General features: G+C 43.0%; 1 protein-coding gene across 1 annotated transcript in view; it reads left to right on the top strand.

The window, feature by feature from the left end:
- The window catches only part of Atp8b1 (ATPase phospholipid transporting 8B1), a 130,843-nt gene that overhangs the window by 96,355 nt on the left and 15,527 nt on the right, over positions 1-18,961 (top strand). Inside the window, 11 exon segments of the mRNA XM_028856596.2 lie at positions 629-837; positions 2,392-2,435; positions 3,782-3,800; positions 3,803-3,937; positions 8,898-9,086; positions 10,693-10,805; positions 11,407-11,571; positions 12,588-12,699; positions 13,921-13,996; positions 17,503-17,635; positions 18,048-18,336. Of these exon segments, the coding sequence (XP_028712429.1) occupies positions 629-837; positions 2,392-2,435; positions 3,782-3,800; positions 3,803-3,937; positions 8,898-9,086; positions 10,693-10,805; positions 11,407-11,571; positions 12,588-12,699; positions 13,921-13,996; positions 17,503-17,635; positions 18,048-18,336 (1,484 nt within the window).

The raw sequence follows: 18,961 nt of genomic DNA, 5'->3' as shown, positions 1-18,961 counted from the left end.
TATGCACTCAGGAAACAGAGAGGGATGCTGATATCCAGTTCGCTTTCTCCTTTTTGTTCACTTAGGAGACCCAAGCCCATCATATGGGGCCGTCCCACCTCAGGTAAACCTATCTTAGGAACACTCTCATGGACACAATTTGAGGTGTGTCTCCTAGGGAATTATAAAATCCTGTCAAATGGGCAATCAAGATTAACCACCATGGGGCTGGTGAGATTACTTAGCAGTTAAGAGAACATAATGCTCCGAGTTTGGTTCCCAGCCCCTGAGTTGGGTGACTCACAGTCTTCTGTAACTTCAGCTCCAGGAAGACTGGACACCTGTGTCCGTCCTTGAGAGCACTTGCTCTCATATGCACATACCCATACAAAGACACACACACACACACACACACACACACACACACACCACACCACACCACACCACACACCACATACCACACACACATAGACATAATTAAATATAAAATCTGTTTTTAAGGAATGATCAGCCATCACAGGAGTGGACGCTAACTTAGAAACCAAAGCAGTAGATAAGCAACTTACACCCATGTGCACAGGGAAGGCAGACTCTATTCCCAGCCAATCCCCTCTCTGCGCACCATTGAAGCCTTCTTCTGTCCTCCTAGCGTGGAAATTATCCGTTTGGGACAGAGTCATTTCATCAACTGGGACCTGCAGATGTACTACGCTGAGAAGGACACCCCTGCAAAGGCGAGGACCACCACACTGAATGAGCAGCTGGGGCAGATTCATTATATCTTCTCGGATAAGACGGGGACACTCACGCAAAATATCATGACCTTCAAAAAGTGCTGCATTAACGGGCAAATCTATGGTGAGTGTGAGGTGTGCAGAGGGGGGGGGGACGTCAGAGCACAGCGTCTTTCTGCAGAGCAACCCCAGAGACATTCTTTCACTTACTAGGATCAGTTATGTTTTGCGTCTGAAATAATAGGCATGGTTGGCTGTTGAATAGGGGTAGAAACAGCATTTCCTGGGTGCTGTCTGGAGCAGAGTCTACGTTCCTATGGTTGTTTGTGTCCTCCCTGTGTGGAGTCCAATTGACAAAGAAATATTATGGGCACTATTGAATATATATATATATATATATATATATATATATATATATATATATATATATATATAGAGAGAGAGAGAGAGAGAGAGAGAGAGAGAGAGAGAGAAATCAATAGTTAGAAATAAACAGCCTTCAAGCAATTAAAAGCTGAATTGCCACATGGTCTAGCAATTCTGTGTCTAGGAATGTATTGTGCTCAAAAGATTTGAAAAGGAGATACCCAAGGAGATACATGTTTACTCATGTTCATAATAACTTTATTCACATTTGGCAAAGGCTAGGAATAGCCCACTTGTCTATCAATGAACGAAGAGATGAACAAAATGTGCTACAACATGAATGAGCCCTCAGGACATCAACCTAAGTAATAGAAGCTCACAAAAGCAAGTGCTGTATGATTGTACTTAGAATAGTCAAAGTCGCCAGGACAAAGGAGAGTATTGTTAAGTTAGTGTGCAATGCCAGAGTGTTCAGTTAGCAAGATTAAGACATCTAGAGGTAGGTAGATAGTGGTGATAGCTACACAAGGTAAATGCACCTTGTCACCAAGCTGTACAGCAAAAAATGATTACAATAGTTTATAGTTGACTTCCAGCCTATTTTTCTGAAACATTCTCCACACACATGAATAGTATTGAAATTAATGTTGCCTTAAAATATAGGGGTTTTTTTTAAACTTTTAATTTTTTTCAAGAAATACACACATGCACATTTTCCCCCTTTAGAAAAAAAAATGTGTAGTGTCTATAAGTTTACCCAGCCTTGAGGAAGATGGGACACTATAGGCTTGAGGGATTTATCACCATGGTGATGGCAGACTAAAGCATGTCAAAGGACACTCTTCTGGTCCCAAAGGAGTAGAGTGGAACAGGCACCTGTATTTTGGGCACCTTTCTCCATGTAGAGCCAGACAGCAAATATTTTAACCTTTCCAGGCCACATAATGGTTTCTACCAAATATTCTTTATTCTTAGAATGTTTATGTATAATAATAACACATAAATAATAATACATAAATAATATTTATGTATTTAGTTAGTTAGTTTATATTTGCCCAGGCTAGCCTTAACTCATGGCGATTTTCCTATTTTAGCCTATCAAGTACTTGGCTTATAGGTATAAGTCATTGAGGGCCTAATATTCTATTTTTCATTTTTTTTTACAACTCTGAAAAATGATTCTTTACCCCAGAACCATCCCAAACCAAGGATGACGGCAACATCAGACACTACAACTGTGTTTGCAAATCCAGGTAGGAAGAGGGGCCATGCACACACAGACTCAACTTGTTTTGTGCTGTTTGTTTCTTAGGAGACCATCGGGATGCTTCTCAACACAGCCATAGCAAAATAGAGGTGAGTGGTCCACACAGGGCAGCTGTCTGTCATATATTTGCTACCTTGGGCTGCTGGATTGAATGACTGCAGACGGGGGCATGAAGTAGCAGAACTTATCTCCCCACAGTTCTGGAGCCTGGAATCCAGATGTTGGTCCCTCCAAAAGTTCTAGAGGAGGCTCCTTCATGGTTTCTCCCTAGCTTCCGGTAGTTTCCAGTGATCCTGGCTTGTAGGCATCAGGCTATGATGTAGTGGGCAGCCATTCCAGCTTGGATCTGAAAGTTCCAAACCCCACTGAGACTCTGGCAACTGTCACACCTATGAGGCAGGGCCAGGGGAGGCGCCTGGAGACCCGAGACCTGGATGAGTGAGCGCACTCTCTTGGTTCCTGGACCCTGGATGCTGGAGGTAGACAGAACAGAGTTCAAGTTCAAGTTACATGGTCTGGGAAAGGCGTGCGCAGTCCGGTGGTGGTCTCTCGAGAACTCTGTAGTGGAATGGCTACCCACTACACTATAGTCTCTGCCTCTCTTGTCATATGGAGTTCTTTCTCATGTATTTGGCTCTGTCTGTATTTGTCTCTTACAAGGACATCTGTCCTTCCATTCTAAACCATGTGACCTCATCTTAACTTGATTCCATGTTTATATGGAAACCATGTTTCCATATAAAGAAATTGGCTGGCACCGTAGATTGGGGTGCCAGCATACCTGGGACAGAGACACAATTCAGCCCCCTATTGTGACTTTTGCTTTAAGCAAAAGCTTCCTAAGACTTAGGACAAGAAAGTGGGTGTTTTAGCAGGTAAGAGCAGTTGATGCTCTTTTCAGAGGACCCGGGTTTAGTTCCAGCACCCACACGGCAGTTCACAACCATGGGCAACTCCAGTTCCAAAAGATCAGATGCCTTCAAACCCTCTTCTGGCCTCTATGGGCACCAGGCAGGCACATGGTCCACATACGTACATGTAGGCAAAACACTCAGACAAAGATAATAATAAAAATAATAATATAAATAAAAAAGGAATGTGCTAAAATCTCAAGGTGATTTTGACGTAATGAAAAACTTAGCTACAAAGAAAAGGTAATATCAATGATTGATACAGATTTTTAAAACACTTCTGTGTGTATGTGTGTATAAGCATGTGCACATGTGTGCTGCCACAGTGCACGTGTGGCGGTTAGCGAGCAGCTTGCAGGAGGAATTGATTCCTTCCTTCTAATCTGGGGAGCCCAGGTATCCGTATCAAACTCAGGTTGTAGGGCTTGTTGTAGGAAGTGCTTTTACCCCGTGGGCCATCCTGCTGGCCCGAATAGATATGTTTTTCATCAATTGCATTTTTTCTCTCTCTCCATTTCTCTCAGCTAGTGGATTTTAGCTGGAATCATTTGCTGATGGGAAGCTTGCATTCTATGACCATTATCTGATCGAGCAAATCCAGTCAGGGAAGGAGCCAGAAGTCCGGCAGTTCTTCTTCTTGCTTTCTATCTGCCATACGGTCATGGTGGACAGAATTGATGGTGAGTGTTCCTCTGGTGTCTCAGACACTGGAGGCCAGTCTTGGAGTTGGCAGGTGACTCATCTTGGGACTCAAGTGTAACAAATGCCGAGTCTGTCACACACACACTCAAGCAATGGCCATTTGTGAGCCCTGACACTAGATTGTGTAAAGTAACAAAGCATAAAACACCTTATTATTGTTTTTTTAATTATTTTATTTCATTTCATTTTGGGGTGGGACTGGACTTGAAAAGTGCTTGTGTGCTAGACAAATGCTTCTCACAGCTCCAGGAAAAAATGTCTTACTTCTCAAAGTAAATGATTTAATTATAGCTCAGAATGGGTTATCACTTTGTAAATGAAATTCTGTTAGAAGATATGGTTGGTGACCTGGCAAAATGGCTGAGCAGGGAAAGGCCCTTGCTGCCAAGCCTGTTGACCTGGATTTGATCCCCAGGACCCACATGGTAGGAGAGAACTCTCACAAGTTCTTCTCTGACCTCCGTATGTGTACTGTATCATGCATAACACATACATACACAACACATACAATATAATAATAATTAATAATGATGATAATAATAATAAATGGTTTTTAAGTGGTTGGCTATTGAATAAAATAACCTAAATCCTTTCATTGAACAAATGTTCATTGGGAATGTATAATCAGGCCTTAGATCTGTATCATGAATGGATGCTAAACTTAAACATTATTTTCTACTAATTTCTTTCGTATATCTGCTTTTGTTCTCTAGATTAAAATATTTTGAACTTGAATTAGGTCAGCTAAAGCCTGGGCCTCCTCCTTATGGTGCCTTTCTCATTTGATGGAGCAAAATTAATGAGAATTCATGAGTGAGCCGCCAAGGAGTTTGGGTTCTTTTGCAGAATTCCAAATGCAGTCTGTGCCTGCTTTGTCAGAGGAAATCTGTCCAGTGTCCACAAAAGCTAGTTATTGGACCGTGTGTGGACATAAACTCTCTAGTTCTCTAGATAGACAAATGGACTGTGGAAAGTGTGAGAGGAATGCTTTGAGTGTGGCTCCAATGCAGCGTCCGCCCGCACGCCACTCATCCACCTCATTCCATGCTCTTTTTACTCCAGTCCCTACAGAACAGGAAAGTGCCTCCTGATGGAGTCCCAGCATTGATGCGTCACATGCCGTGATATCAAACACTCCTGAGAAGTGTTAAAACATCTCTCAGCAAGTTTCAAAGAAACCCATTCTCCAAGGCTGAAATGAATAGTTCGGGAACGCAGAGTAGCACAGTTCAGATGGGAGGGGTCTGGGGGAGGGGCTGTCTGTGGCAGAGTGAGGGACAGCAGAAGGGAGAAAGTTGCCAAAGCGGGGTTCAGAGTCTGATTAACCAAGCAAATCCGACTTGCCTAACAAGACCAATGTAGGATCTTTTAAAGCACCCTTGTTCTCTTAGGTCGCGATTCTTTGGTAGGATTCCTCTTCGAATGCGTGGTGATACTTCGGGAGTTAACTGGGCCCTTAGACAAATGTACACTAATTGTACAGTCTGTTTCCTTGTCCTCCCTGGACTGACAGGCAAAGCCTTTGGAGTGTGTGCCAGAGATAAGTCAGTCCTTGTTTGGTTCCCATCCCGCCACCATTTCCCTCAACACGCTGGAAGAAGGGTGGATGTTCAAAGTTCCCTCCAGCGTAATCCTGCAGCTATTTGCTCCACAGTCAGCTGAGTTGGAGGGTTGAAAATACCAAGCAGTTGTCTATGTCCAGCAAATGACAAATAAAAGCCACTAAGAACCAAGACAAGTAGCATTTTGAGGTGCAGGATGTTAGAGAAGAAATTGGATTTTGATCCACGAGAGAACCATGAGAGGGTCCTTTGGAAGGGATCTTAGGGACCATACCTCCAAATTTTGTGACAAACAGATTCAGACGTAGAAAGCATCCTGAGGTCATCCAGCAGGGGTCAGTTCAGTGTAGTCCTTCACCATATGGCTGTCTCTTTGGCTACCTTCTTCTGTCTCTCTTTTATGAGGATAACGAAGGGTAGGAATATAAACCAGTGAGAGTTACTTGCTTGACATGTGCAAGGCCTTGGGTTTGATTCCTAGCACCACAGAATAATGGAGACTGACTTTTTAAAATTATCATTGTACGAAGAGGAAGAACTCTTTTTATATGCACAGCCCTGGACATTTGACGTCTTCAGAAGACATGCTGGGTGGTGATACTTCCATGAGTTTTCTGTTTCTCTGTAATCAGTTATTGCAGCAAAGGCAGCTTGAAGCATCTGCTTCTTATCTCCTAATTCTTGAGGTCACACATTTTATGTCACATGACTGGCTTCTCTGCTCAGCATCTCACTATGATCACAATGGGGCCATGTTCTCCCGTGGCGCTCAGTGTCTTCTTCCAAGCTCATGGGATTGGGCCAAGCAAGATTCAGTTCCTCGTAGTTACAGGTCCGAGGTCCCCATTTCTCTGTGAGCTTACAGCTGGGGTTGCTCTTTGCTCTCAGTCCTTGTGAACTGGTTCATTTTCAAAGCCATGTTGAAGAACTCTCCTTAAATGAAACTCCAGGCTCTCTCTTCCCAAACAAATTGCATCCTTTCTAAGGTCACGTAGTTAGCTGCAGAACACCTGGATGTTCTGGTTTTTTGGGTTTGTTGTTGTTGTTGTTTGGTTGGGAGTTGTTCGTTTCTTTCTTCTTTCGCTAGTGTGGAGGATCAAGCCTAGCGTATGTTAGGCAGGTACTCCAGCACTGAGCCGTATCCCTGGTAATAATGTCTTTTTTAAAGTCGGTTGATCAGGACCTACTGTTAAATCTCCAGCATCCCTTCAAAGTGCAGGTTAGTGCTTAATGAATGACTAGAAGGGAGTGAGCAGTGCCGCTGGGATGGGAACCTTGAAGTCATAGAGACTGTTCCCACAGAGGCCGCTGGAGAGCAGAGTTCAAAAATGCTGTGGAGCCTGTCTCCCCTGGTGCTCTTTAATCTGGTGCTCACAGGAGACGTTAGCATCCCTGGATGTGATGCTATGGGAACTCTGGGGTCAGGATGGGGGTGTTCTACTATTGTGAGATGCTCACAAAGAACGAGAAAGGCATCCCAAAGCCGGAGGCCTCCCCTTTAAGGATTTGAAGTGGTGAAAGGGTGGGAGGCGTTTCTGAGGCCGGTGACTGGAAGGTCTGTGGTGGTGTTGTCAATCAGAAGCAGCTAGAAAAATGGAGACCATGAGAGATGTGAGATGATGAGTGCACTCGAGTGTGTGTGTGTGTAATTTTTGGTTGAGAAAGGTAGGGAAGGGAGGGAGAGAGTGTGTGTGTGTGTGTGTGTAAATGCGGTACCCACAGAGGTCCAAAGAGGGCATTGGATCCTCCAGAACTGGTGTTAAAATGCTGTGAGCCACCTGATGTGGGTGCTGGGATCTGAACTCAGGTCCTCGGGAAGAACAAGAAGTGGCTGGAGTCATCTCTCCAGCCCCACGCTTTTGTTTTGGTTGTGACACTTCCTCATCCACAGATGAGTCTGTTAGGAAAAGCTTTGGGGTTGCCTCTAGAGGGGCAGTTGAAGTAAGTTTCCTCCGGAGGGGTGTTTGTTCCTCTGCAGTTCTCCTGCAGATGGAAAAGGAGGTTTGGATGGGGCCTCAGGTGTTCCTCCCTTCTCCATTAGTTGCCAAGGCTGTGATTCCACGACTGGAACACTTTTCCTCTGGCAATCCAAACATCAAGGTTTGGGCTGCAGTTAGGATTGTCCAAACCATGGAGACTTCGCCCTTTCATTATTTTGTCCCCTTCCTCTGTCAATATTATGGCAGATGTTTACGTTCCAGCTAAGTTAAAATGTTGAAGGGACGTGCTTTGTCCTCGGGGTTGCTTACCTAGCACCCAGTCCTGGCATTTGGGTCTTTATAGAGCGCTTGGATGTAGCGAGCACTCGGGTGACTTCGAGTGCAAGGCTTTCCGGATGGGCAATAGGAAAATAGGCTATAATGCCATCTTTAATTACTAATTGGAAAGCGATTAGTGCTGGCATAAGCAGGCACAGTGGTGTCTGTAGTTCAGCTGCTCTGGAGGCTGAGGAGGGAGGGAGGGAGGCCGGCGTGAACTGAAGCAGCCTGAGGAACACAGTGGCTGAAGGGAGAGATGCTGTCAGCACACCTGTGCTCGGCATTCTGATTGGAAAACTAAATGCCTTGTTCTGAAAACTTCGTCTGGCTGTGGAAATGCTTTTAAGTCTAACATAGAACAGACATATATACATTGTACAGCTCAGCAAATGGGTCCTTACAGTGAACACCAAGGTTTATAAAACATGCACATGCTATTTACACGCACACTCAGTGATTGCAACAGTTTTATTTTTTGTGGGCCAGAAATTTTGGAAAGAAACCAAATGCCCATGAGAGAAGAGAATAACAGTTTTATACTCAGTAAAATAGTGTTTATGAAGAATCTTTAAAGATACGCCAACAGCTTCAAAACATGACACTAAGAAAAAAAAAAAAAAAGAAAGAAAGCTAGGCGTTTTTAATCCCAGCACTTGGAAGGGAGAGGCAGGCGGATCTTTGTGAGTTCAAGGCCAGCCTGGCCTACAAAGCGAGATCCAGAAAAGACGCAAAGCTACACAGAGAAACCCTGTCTCAGAAAACCAAAATAAATAAATAAATAAAAATCAGGTCATAAATATCCACCCAGTATGTTAGAATTGCAGTCACATTGTAGAGTCCTGAGAGGACAGTGAAATGTTAGCAGTGTTCTCCTCTAGACGGTGGAATTCTGACAATCCTCTCCTCACACACCCATTTTAGAGCAGTTTTATTTGCCATTTCTATGACCACTTTCCATTTTGAAGGAAATTTGAAGTTTATGACGTCTTGATTTCTGTGTAACCTTTCTCTATACGATGTGCTGGGCCGTGCAGAGGACCCTCAGTACAGTGCTCAGGCATGACTCTCAGGCCTAGTCCACAGCTCTTCTGGCATTTCTCTCTTGCTTCCCTCCTCAGGCCAGATCAACTACCAGGCGGCCTCTCCTGATGAAGGCGCCTTGGTAAACGCCGCCAGGAACTTTGGCTTTGCCTTCCTCGCCAGGACGCAGAACACTATCACCGTCAGTGAACTGGGCACAGAAAGGACCTACAGTGTGCTCGCCATTTTGGACTTCAACAGTGACCGGAAGCGGATGTCTATCATTGGTGGGTCTCTATGACTCCTTCAGCGCTATGTGCCTTTCCTCCATCTTATTAGTGATGCTTGAGTAAATGAGGATGGATGGACCACTGTCTAGATTTCCTGAAACTGGTTTTTCTCTGTTCTTCACTCTGCCAGCACTCACTGTGACCTTCCTGAATCCTGCAAATACTTTCGACATTCTCTAGCCGTAGGCATCATGCTGTAGTCTGTCGTGGCAGAAGTACACCCAACAACGCTGCCCCGACCTGGTCTCCTTTAATTTTGGGTCCCCTCCCAACACTTCCCTGCCTGAGGCCAGGAAGGGAGGCCTCAGCAGGAAAGGCTGGCTGTGTCCATGAGTCCCAACCAGTCTAGGCTCTCAACAGGCCACTTGGTGAAGATGAGGGTCTCATTCGAGAGTTGAATTTCTTTCTCTAAGTCATTTAAAATAATTTCCAACCTACGGGAAAATTACAAAGATGGTTGGGTGAGCTTTTGTGTTTTCTCTAATATCCACTGGGTTTTTTTTTTTTAACATTGTCTACAGTTTCATGATAGATACAGGTTACTGTCTTCTGAACTATTTGAAAGTAAATTACAGGTCCAATATTCCTTTTCCATATACACATTAGAGCTATCTCCTCCCAACAAGAACCTTAGATGTATGTGAGTGATCAGAGTTAGAAACTTGCATTGTGATACAGCATTATCACCTGCCCTCTATAGCACTGACTTACAGGCATTTTCAAATCTTACCAGGAACTCTCTCGTGATTTAGTCTGCTCCTCTTTCTCCTTCCATTTGTATGAGTTTTGGGCTCAGAGATCAAACACTGAATTAGAGAATCATGATTCTGAATTTAAAAATAAAACAATTCTTCATCCTTTTCTGGATCTTTCATATATTGGCATTTTCAAAAATCAAAGGCCAATTTTACTATAGAATGTCCCTATTCTGGGTTTGTCTACTGACCCTTAATGTTTATATCCTGGTTACACACTGTTGGCAAGAAAGACCTATGTAGTGACACTGTGCCCTTCTCAAAGGGCCACCCTTCAAAGGCACCTGGTGTTTTATCTCACAGATGGTGATGTTAACTGTTGCTTGGCTTCGATGTGTCCATAAACTTTCTCACTGTGATGCTGAGTTTTTAACATGGGGAGTTAGGGTTTACTCAGTGCTTTCCAGGTGCCCAACCGATATGGACTGGTACTCAAGCCTGGCACCTACTGCAGAGAACTTAAAATGTAGTTAGCAATGGAGCATATTCTGTGCTTATATTGCTATACAGGTTGAACAATATTAAGAAAGTGGTCACAGGAGCCTTGTTAGAGGCAGTAAATGGTACGAGCCCGAAGACAGGTAAGGAAGATTCCTATCAGTTAGTGTGGACAATGAAAATTCTATGGAAGACATGGAGCCTATGAATACTTGTTAAAACGACACAGAAAACTGAGCTGACTGTGAATGAATGTTTTCATATTTCACTGCTGCATGCAATGCGGGTAGCAGCTGGCCATCTTTGTTGAGGGCAACACTTCAATTCACGTGATAAATGTAGGTTTTTTTAAATATATATATTAAGAAACCAACCTCACTTTTTGTTGCCTTTCCTCCTCTTGCTGCCAGTGAGAACCCCAGAAGGGAGTATCAGGCTGTACTGTAAAGGCGCTGACACCGTAATTTATGAACGGCTCCATCGGATGAATCCTACGAAGCAGGAAACACAGGATGCCCTGGATGTAAGTCTCACTTTGGCTCTTGCTGCTGGAGATTCCCCTCTTGCCTTCTGGACTGTCTCTCCAGCCACGTGAGAGCTCTGCTTGCTGATAGTTAACCCTCCCTTGTTTCGCTGTTATGGGCTGGGGACACCAAAGTAGGAACATGATGGGCGGTAGTCCTGCTCCTGCTGCTGATGCCCCAGATGATGATGGTAACATCCTTTCTTAGCATCTGGGTCTTCAGGGCCGATACAAGGGAATCATGGCTCATTATTAATGGTTTCTAGGGAGCTTGAGCAAGCAACCAGTACCTTGAGGTGTTGGCTTAATATCTCTGTGGTCACCAAGAGTTTTATCAAATTCTAGGTATAGAGGGAAGGAAAAAGAGCATTTCTATATGTTAGGGTAATGGAGGGAAGTGTTGGGTCACTGAACTCAGATGCCTTTGTTGTAGCCTACTTAGTCCGTAGCACACACACACACACACACACACACACACACCACATACACACACACCACACACACACAGTATAAATGTAAGTACGAATGTAATTTTAAAAATGAATCTTCTGAAAGGTAACTATTCTTTGCATGGGTGGATTTTATCTTGTAAATAAAACAGGTCTTTGCTAGTGAAACTCTCAGAACCCTGTGCCTGTGCTACAAGGAAATTGAAGAAAAAGAATTTGCAGAATGGAATAAAAAGTTTATGGCTGCCAGCGTGGCCTCAGTCAACCGGGATGAAGCTTTGGATAAAGTGTATGAAGAGATTGAGAAGGACTTGATTGTGAGTTCAGCGTTAATAACTTTCTCTTTAACATTCTGAACAAATTAAAATGTGTATTTTATTGCATCATTGATATAATGGTTTAGAGAGAATTCTTTGGGTACAGTTGGTACAAATAGCTACATCATTTAAATTTTTCTTGTTCGGCAAACAGAATAAAATTTGATATCACAGAACAAAAATTTTCTAATTTCTTTCCTTTTCTTTTCTTTACTTTCCTTTTCTTTTCTTTTCCTTCCTTTTCTTTTCTTTCCTTCCTTCCTTCCCTCCTTTCTTCCTTCCTTCCTGTCTGTCTGTCTGTCTTTCTTTCTTTCGGGTGGGGGTGTAGTTCAGGCTTCTGCTACACTGGCCTAGCTGGCCTAGCACTCACTGTGTGGCTCAGCTTGGCCTTGAAGTCATAGCAGTAAAGACATTTCATTTCCTATTAAAACGGCAAAAGCACCTAGCATTTAGTGACTTTGTTGGGAGAATTACTAAAGCAATTTAATTTAAATTATATCAAAACAATTAAAATGTTTTGAAAGTCATACATGGTTTTCTTGAATTTATATTAATGGGAAATAATCAACCAAAGGGTAGTACTGCCTTTAGCTTAAGAAAGAGGCTTATATTTGCACGGCCCCAAACACAATGAAAGTGGGGCTTTAACATCTTTTTGTGTTTGCACTTTTCTGTTTTGAGAGAGAACTCAGCATGTAGCCCAGGCTAGCCTCTAACTTATGAGTGTGCCTTCTACCTCTGCCTCTTTTGTGCTAGATTTTTCAGGGTAAGGCTCCACGCCCAGCATCTGTACTTGCTCTTTCTGCCTTGGTAAATTAAACCCTAAGGAAACACATTTTTTGAATGTTTTGGCTTACATCATTTGTGCAAACCACCACCACCCCAGCCTTTGATAGTGGTACCAGCCATCACCATCAGAGCCCTAGTCCTCTTTACATGATCGTGCTCCTTCTTTAGAATAGTCAAACTGCCTCTAAAGACACTTTTGATATGCTATTTTTTAATATCTATTCCAGCTCTTGGGAGCCACAGCTATTGAAGACAAGCTACAGGACGGAGTTCCAGAAACCATTTCAAAACTTGCAAAAGCTGACATTAAGATCTGGGTACTTACAGGAGACAAAAAGGGTAATCCATCATGTAGGGGGTGTCGGTTAAGTCAATATTTATAGCTGCTATTCCTTTGCCTAAGATGACCTTCGTAGACTTCCCGCCCTGTGGGAATGGAGGTGCTCCCTCCTTTTAAAACCCCTCCTCCAGGTCCAGACCACACAGGCCATCTCCTTCCCTGACCTCTCTCAGCAGCAGAGCTTGCTTCTTAGGATTTAAGCCTAGTTTTGTCTCGTCCCTCCGGCCAGAAGGGAGCTCCTATCCCAGGAGGCCATGCCCCGTCCCTGCTTTCTCTCCAGCACTCTTCCATTTGTTGAACATAGACTAAAACAATACAAAATGTTGCCACAGCAGCGTTGGGTTTCCCCGCCTATCTCACGTCTTGAAAATTATGACAAATATTTTATGTGCTAGGAAATTATTTGGCGTTTAAACTTAGAGCGGGGTGAGTCATTGTTCAGTGTCAATGCTTTATCCTCCAAGCCTTCCTCGGGAAATTACTGTCTCTTGCTCCAGCACTCTCCCAAGAGAAGCACAGCCCTGGCCTTTGACAAACACCACATGTATGCTAATGGAAAGAAGGACAGGGTGTCTTTAGTAGCAGCCCCATGTGAGAGTTCACGGAATCAGTCATCCTTGCCCAACCCTTAGCCTCATGATTAAGCCACAGGATCTGAATGTTTAGTATTTTAATGGACATTGATTCATTATACAACCAACTTCTGGGTTGATGACACAGTACACTTGATTATTAAGAGTATCTCAAACTAGACTTTGACTCCAACTTATTTCATTACAGAGAAAAAAATTTCTTTTTTGTATGGTTTCTATATATTACTACAGAAAAACAGCATATTTGGTTGAATGTGGTTAGGATCATGAATACCTCAAATGCTTAAAATTCAAAACTCTTTAAGCCCTGATATGATGTCACCTGACCTTATGATACACAGGTCATGGTCAAAACACATGTGATTTGTATAAAGTTGTATAAGTGATTTATATAAAGTTGCCCTCAGGCTGTGTGTAAGGTTCATCTGGAATACAAGTGACTTCATGTTTAGACTTACATTCCATCCTCCAGCTATCGTGTGTGTGTGTGTGTGTGTGTGTGTGTGTGTCCACACTCCAAAGTCCCAAATCTCAAACACTTCTTGTCCCAAGCATTTCAGATAAGGGATACTCAACATGGTTTAGACAAGTAGAAATAACAGTCGGCTTAATTTTAATCTGTTGTAGAAACGGCAGAAAACATAGGTTTTGCCTGTGAACTTCTGACAGAAGATACTACTATCTGCTATGGTGAGGACATAAAGTAAGTACTCACTGTGGGCACACATAAAGTAAGTACCCGCTATGGGAGGATGTAAATTAAGTACTCACTATGGAAGGATGTAAAGTAAGTACTCACTATGGAAGGATGTAAAATAAGTACTCACTATGGACAGATGTAAAGTGAGTACCCACTGTGGGCAGACATAAAGTACCTGCTATGGGAGGATGTAGAGTAAGTACCATTATGGGAGGAAATAGGTAAGTACTGGGCCTGCAGTGTGAGAGCATATAGTAGCTTGAGTTTTTTTATTGGCTGATTTCTTTTTAAACCAAGTCAAGACTAGATGCAGAAGGCAGAAAATAGGGAGAAATTAGAGCTAGACTCTATGTACTTGAGTCTCTTTTTCATGTTCAAATGAAATAGATAATCCCATGTTACCATAGTTCAGCTCATTTTATACATATTTCAGTCTTAAAGGGACCCAAGAACTGTAAGGAGCCATTTTTCTTTATTCTTTAGAAAAATGTCCTTATTTGTCTACTGGAAAAAAGTGAGACAGCCATACCCACTCTTCTGCATGGGTACTGGGCATCCAAACTCAGGTCTTCATTCCCATATGGCAGTCACTACTCACTGACTCACCTCCCAAGCCCCATTGCCAGCAAATTAATATGAATTATGTTTATATCCTTTTCTAGGGACTTCATCTTTTGAAACAGACATAAAAGAGAAATTAAAAATTGTCCCAGAATGAAAGTGTAGTGCATTATATCATGTAGATAGGTCATATATTGGCAGTCTCTAAAGAGAGCACACTTGGTGTTTCAAGCCTTGGCTTGGGCTGGGCCATTCATTGGCCCCTAATCAGTTGCGGCAGACCTGGAAACGTGTGATGTAAAGGTGCAGTCTAGTTACACATTATACACTTCCTGTGATGCGTTTACTGCTAGCTTAATCGTTCCGTTTATTCCTCAAGTTTTTTTTTTTTTAATCACAGTCTTGTCTAATGGCACAAAGTCAAATTAAGCTGTTAATACACATCTGTTGTGTGTCCTAGCACAGGATGGAGTTGATGGGCCATCCTAATGCAGTCAACTCTGCAAGTCACTCCAGTGCATTAGGCAATCTGCTGTTACCCAAAGCTAGTAGCTTTGTGATATAAATCACTTCTGCTTCAATAAAAGCACATAAACCATGCCTCTTTGAATTGGCAAGTTTTTTTAAATACCAATAAGTGTGTTTACTTAAGTAGTTTTTAATTGCAAGCAATTTGGTTAAGTACCATATGGTTTTATTTACTTTTTATACATGGGGCGGGGGGACTTAATTTTCCGATCTCTCTTTTGAAAGTGTCAGATTGGGCCTAAGCCAAACTAAACAAGGAGTTTATACAAACATCAGATTTTATGAACATTCTCTCAGCCAGCTTTCCATTTATAGAGAGATGAGCCATCTTTCTAGATGGCTTTCTAGATGGTTCTTTGAAATGATGGTTCCTATCAAATAGTTTCATGTTCTGCTCCAATCTTTTAATGACCTATATACTCACTCATTTTTGAGCTTGAAAGTGAGAATTAAAATGATGTGGAAGGAAGTTAATAAATACCCAGTCCTCTTGACAGTGCTTCTACATTTTGTTTGTTTGTTTGTTTGTTTGTTGTATTGTGCATGCCATGTCACATACGTGGAGGTCAGAGGACAACTTTGTGGAGTCAGTTCTCTCCTCCCACGGTTACGTGGGTTCTAGGGGAAGAATTTCAGGCTTGTGCAGCAGACATCTGGGCCCACTGAGCCATCTCACCGGCCTGGGAGCAGTGGTTGGAATTAGGATTGATTTTCACCTTTCAGGCATCAGTGGTAGCGTGAAGACATCATTGATGAGTGTCACAGGGGAGGAAGGTCCTATCAGGTTCTAGTGAGCAGAATCCAAGGATACGTTAAACCTTATAGAAATCATATATTCTATAATAAGTGGCCACATAGGGAGAACTGTCTGGTTCAAGATCCCAAGAGTGCCAGGGTCGAGAAACCTGCTTCTGAAAACGAAGACTGATGGTGGTGTGTGTTGAATGGAGAAAGCCTCAGGCTGGGTGTGGAGACCCGAATCCTTATACTAGATTTCCCATGGACTCCCTGCGAGTAAAAATCACATCGTCTCCTTCTGCCTTCGTTTTCTGATTTGTAACACGGGGAGGAGATTGGCCTCTTCCACTCTAAAATACCACGGCTCACTTTCCCATCAGATGGAAGCCTTATAATAATGTTTTGGTTTAAAGCAATAAGAAGGCTGGAGCGGCGGCTCAGCAGTTAAGAGTACATCCTGCTCTCGCCCGGGACCCAAGTTCGCCTCCCAGCACCCATGTCAGGCTGTTCAGGCACCCACATATATGTGGCAAACGTTCACACAGACACATACTTTTCATAACTAAATGTAAAAATAAATCTTAAAAAAAAAATCAAGCACTGAGAATTTTGAAGAGCAGATGTAATTTTGAGTATGCGGAAATCAGCTTTGTTTCTGTCACACAGTAGAGTGGGGGAATTCACATCAAGACTGCGTCCCTTCTCTTGCTTTTGTTACCCGCATCATTATTTGGGTCTTTGACAAATGGCCAAGTACCAAGGACATGGCGCCCCCACAGTCGAGGAGCCAACACTTAGACATTTCTTCACAGCGGAGGCACTGGGGCTAAGGGCCATACAGAAGCGATCAGCATCATGAAGTGTCAGGAACATGCACATCGAAGTCACAGAATATGACTTCTTTCTGGATGACCAGAAAAGAAAGAAAAATAAAGTAAAATAACAAATGCCGGTGAGGCTAAGAGGATCAAGGTGTTGATGGAGTGAAAAGCCCATGGCCACAGTATGGGCCTTCCTTGAGAGCATTCAAAATAGAATGTTCATATTGTTCAGTAGCCCTACCCCGGGTACCTACTCAGAAGAATGGAAAGCAGGATTTTGAAAAAAAAAATATATGCCCAACCACATGTATATAGAGCACTGTTCACAATAGCCAAGAGGCAGAAGCAACCCACGTGTCCATTAAGGTATGAATTAGATAAACAAAAAAATCAACATATCCATACAGTGGAATGTCACTCACCTTTCACAAGGAAAGGAAGAATAGCACAGGCTCTAGTACTGATGACCTTGAAGACATCGGTGACATTGAGCCAGTCACAAAACAAGCGAGCTTCCCAAGACAGATTGGCTCCACAACATGTGACTAGCTTGAACACTACTGAGCTGCACACTCAACAATGTGATAAGTGCCATGCTGGGTACTTTTGTAACATGACTTTTTTTAAAGGATTAAAGTCTAGAGCCAGGTGTGGTGGCACATGCCTTTAATCCCAGCATTTGGGAGGCAGAGGCAGGGGGATTGGTGAGTTCAAGGCCAGCTGGTCTACATAGTGAGCTCCTGGCTTTTCAGGGATACATAGTGAGACCCTATCTCAAAAAATAAAATAAAATAAAATACAATACAATCTAGTGCCTTTTATGGTTGTATGTTTTATATACTTCAATTTATTTTCCCATAGTTCTCTTCTTCACACGAGGATGGAGAATCAAAGAAACAGAAGTGGCGTCTCTTCGAAATTTGTACCCCCTGTGTATGAACCTTTTTTTCCACCTGGAGAAAACCGTGCCTTAATCATCACTGGCTCTTGGTTGGTGTGTATCAGTAGTGAGTTCTCACCTGTCACTCAAACAAGTCCCCTGGGACCATTCTTGATGGCTTTGCATACTAACTGCCTGTCAATCTAAAAGTCTCTTAGCCTATAAAAACAAGTGTGATTTTTCTAAGTTTGAGTCTTGATGTTAGAGGATATCTGGAAGGGATTAGAGCAAAATGGTGAAATTGATTATCCAGGTATTTTGACAAGTGGGTCATTTCCGCCTTTCTCTTAAAGAACGCATATTTTTTATATGCTTATTGTAAGTCTTTTTTTTTTTTTTTATCAGAATCTAAATAATCAATGTTAAAACGCTTGAACTTTGCTTCCCATGACTCGAGTCTTGGGAGCGGTCCTCTTGGTGTAAAAACTAAAGTGATCGATGATGTTCTCTTCCTCCGATGTCACAGAATGAGATCCTTCTAGAGAAAAAGACCAAGCGAGGTAACATCCTAAAGCTGAAGTTCCCAAGGACGGAGGAAGAGAGGAGGATGCGGACCCAGAGTAAGAGAAGGCTGGAAGAGAAGAAGGAGCAGAGACAGAAGAACTTTGTGGACCTGGCCTGTGAGTGCAGCGCCGTCATCTGCTGCCGCGTGACCCCCAAGCAGAAGGCCATGGTGGTCGATCTGGTGAAGAGGTACAAGAAGGCCATCACGCTGGCCATTGGAGACGGGGCCAATGACGTGAACATGATCAAAAGTGAGTTGAGCGTGAGTGGCTTGTGGCACCCTACCCTGCTGGACAGACGTGGTAGGAACAGGAGGGGGCTGTGTCTTCAGGTCCCATGGCTGAGGCATCATAAGGCACATAACCCTGAAGGCATTTAGTCATGCCCTGCCTTGACTTACCCTCAGGAAGCCTGCAGTATGTCCAGCAGGCGTGGGACTCACAGAACATCAAGGAGGAGATGAGCTGTAGCTGAAAAAATTATCGTTTCTTTTATGTGCAGTGTGGGGTTTTTTTTCCCCTCAGGATGGCTCCTTTCTTGTGTTTTTAAGGGCTTATCAAAAAACTTAATATTTTTAACTGTTGTTTCTATTCTGATTAAAAACTAAGGAGCCCTGAAAATAAAGTTGATTTTTTTTCTTAATGCAATAAAAACCCTTGATATGTAATAAATTTTGCAAGAGATTTTGCTGCACTCAGCATGAACTGCCAACTCTGGTATTCATTTTTGAGGATATTATTCTTTCTTACCTAAGCCCTGAAGAAAACATTCTACCACAATCTCACGGTCTTGTGTTCCCTAGCACAGTCCATGATCTTTTCTCCAGTTGGAGGATCCTAGCTACTCGCCACTGAAGGACTGTCATGCAGAGACATG

The sequence above is a fragment of the Peromyscus leucopus genome, chromosome 19 (genome assembly GCF_004664715.2).
Source record: "Peromyscus leucopus breed LL Stock chromosome 19, UCI_PerLeu_2.1, whole genome shotgun sequence".
NCBI classification, from domain to species: Eukaryota; Metazoa; Chordata; class Mammalia; order Rodentia; family Cricetidae; genus Peromyscus; species Peromyscus leucopus.
The sequence above is the reverse complement of the archived record's forward strand: the minus strand, read 5'-3'. Positions and strand labels throughout refer to the sequence as shown.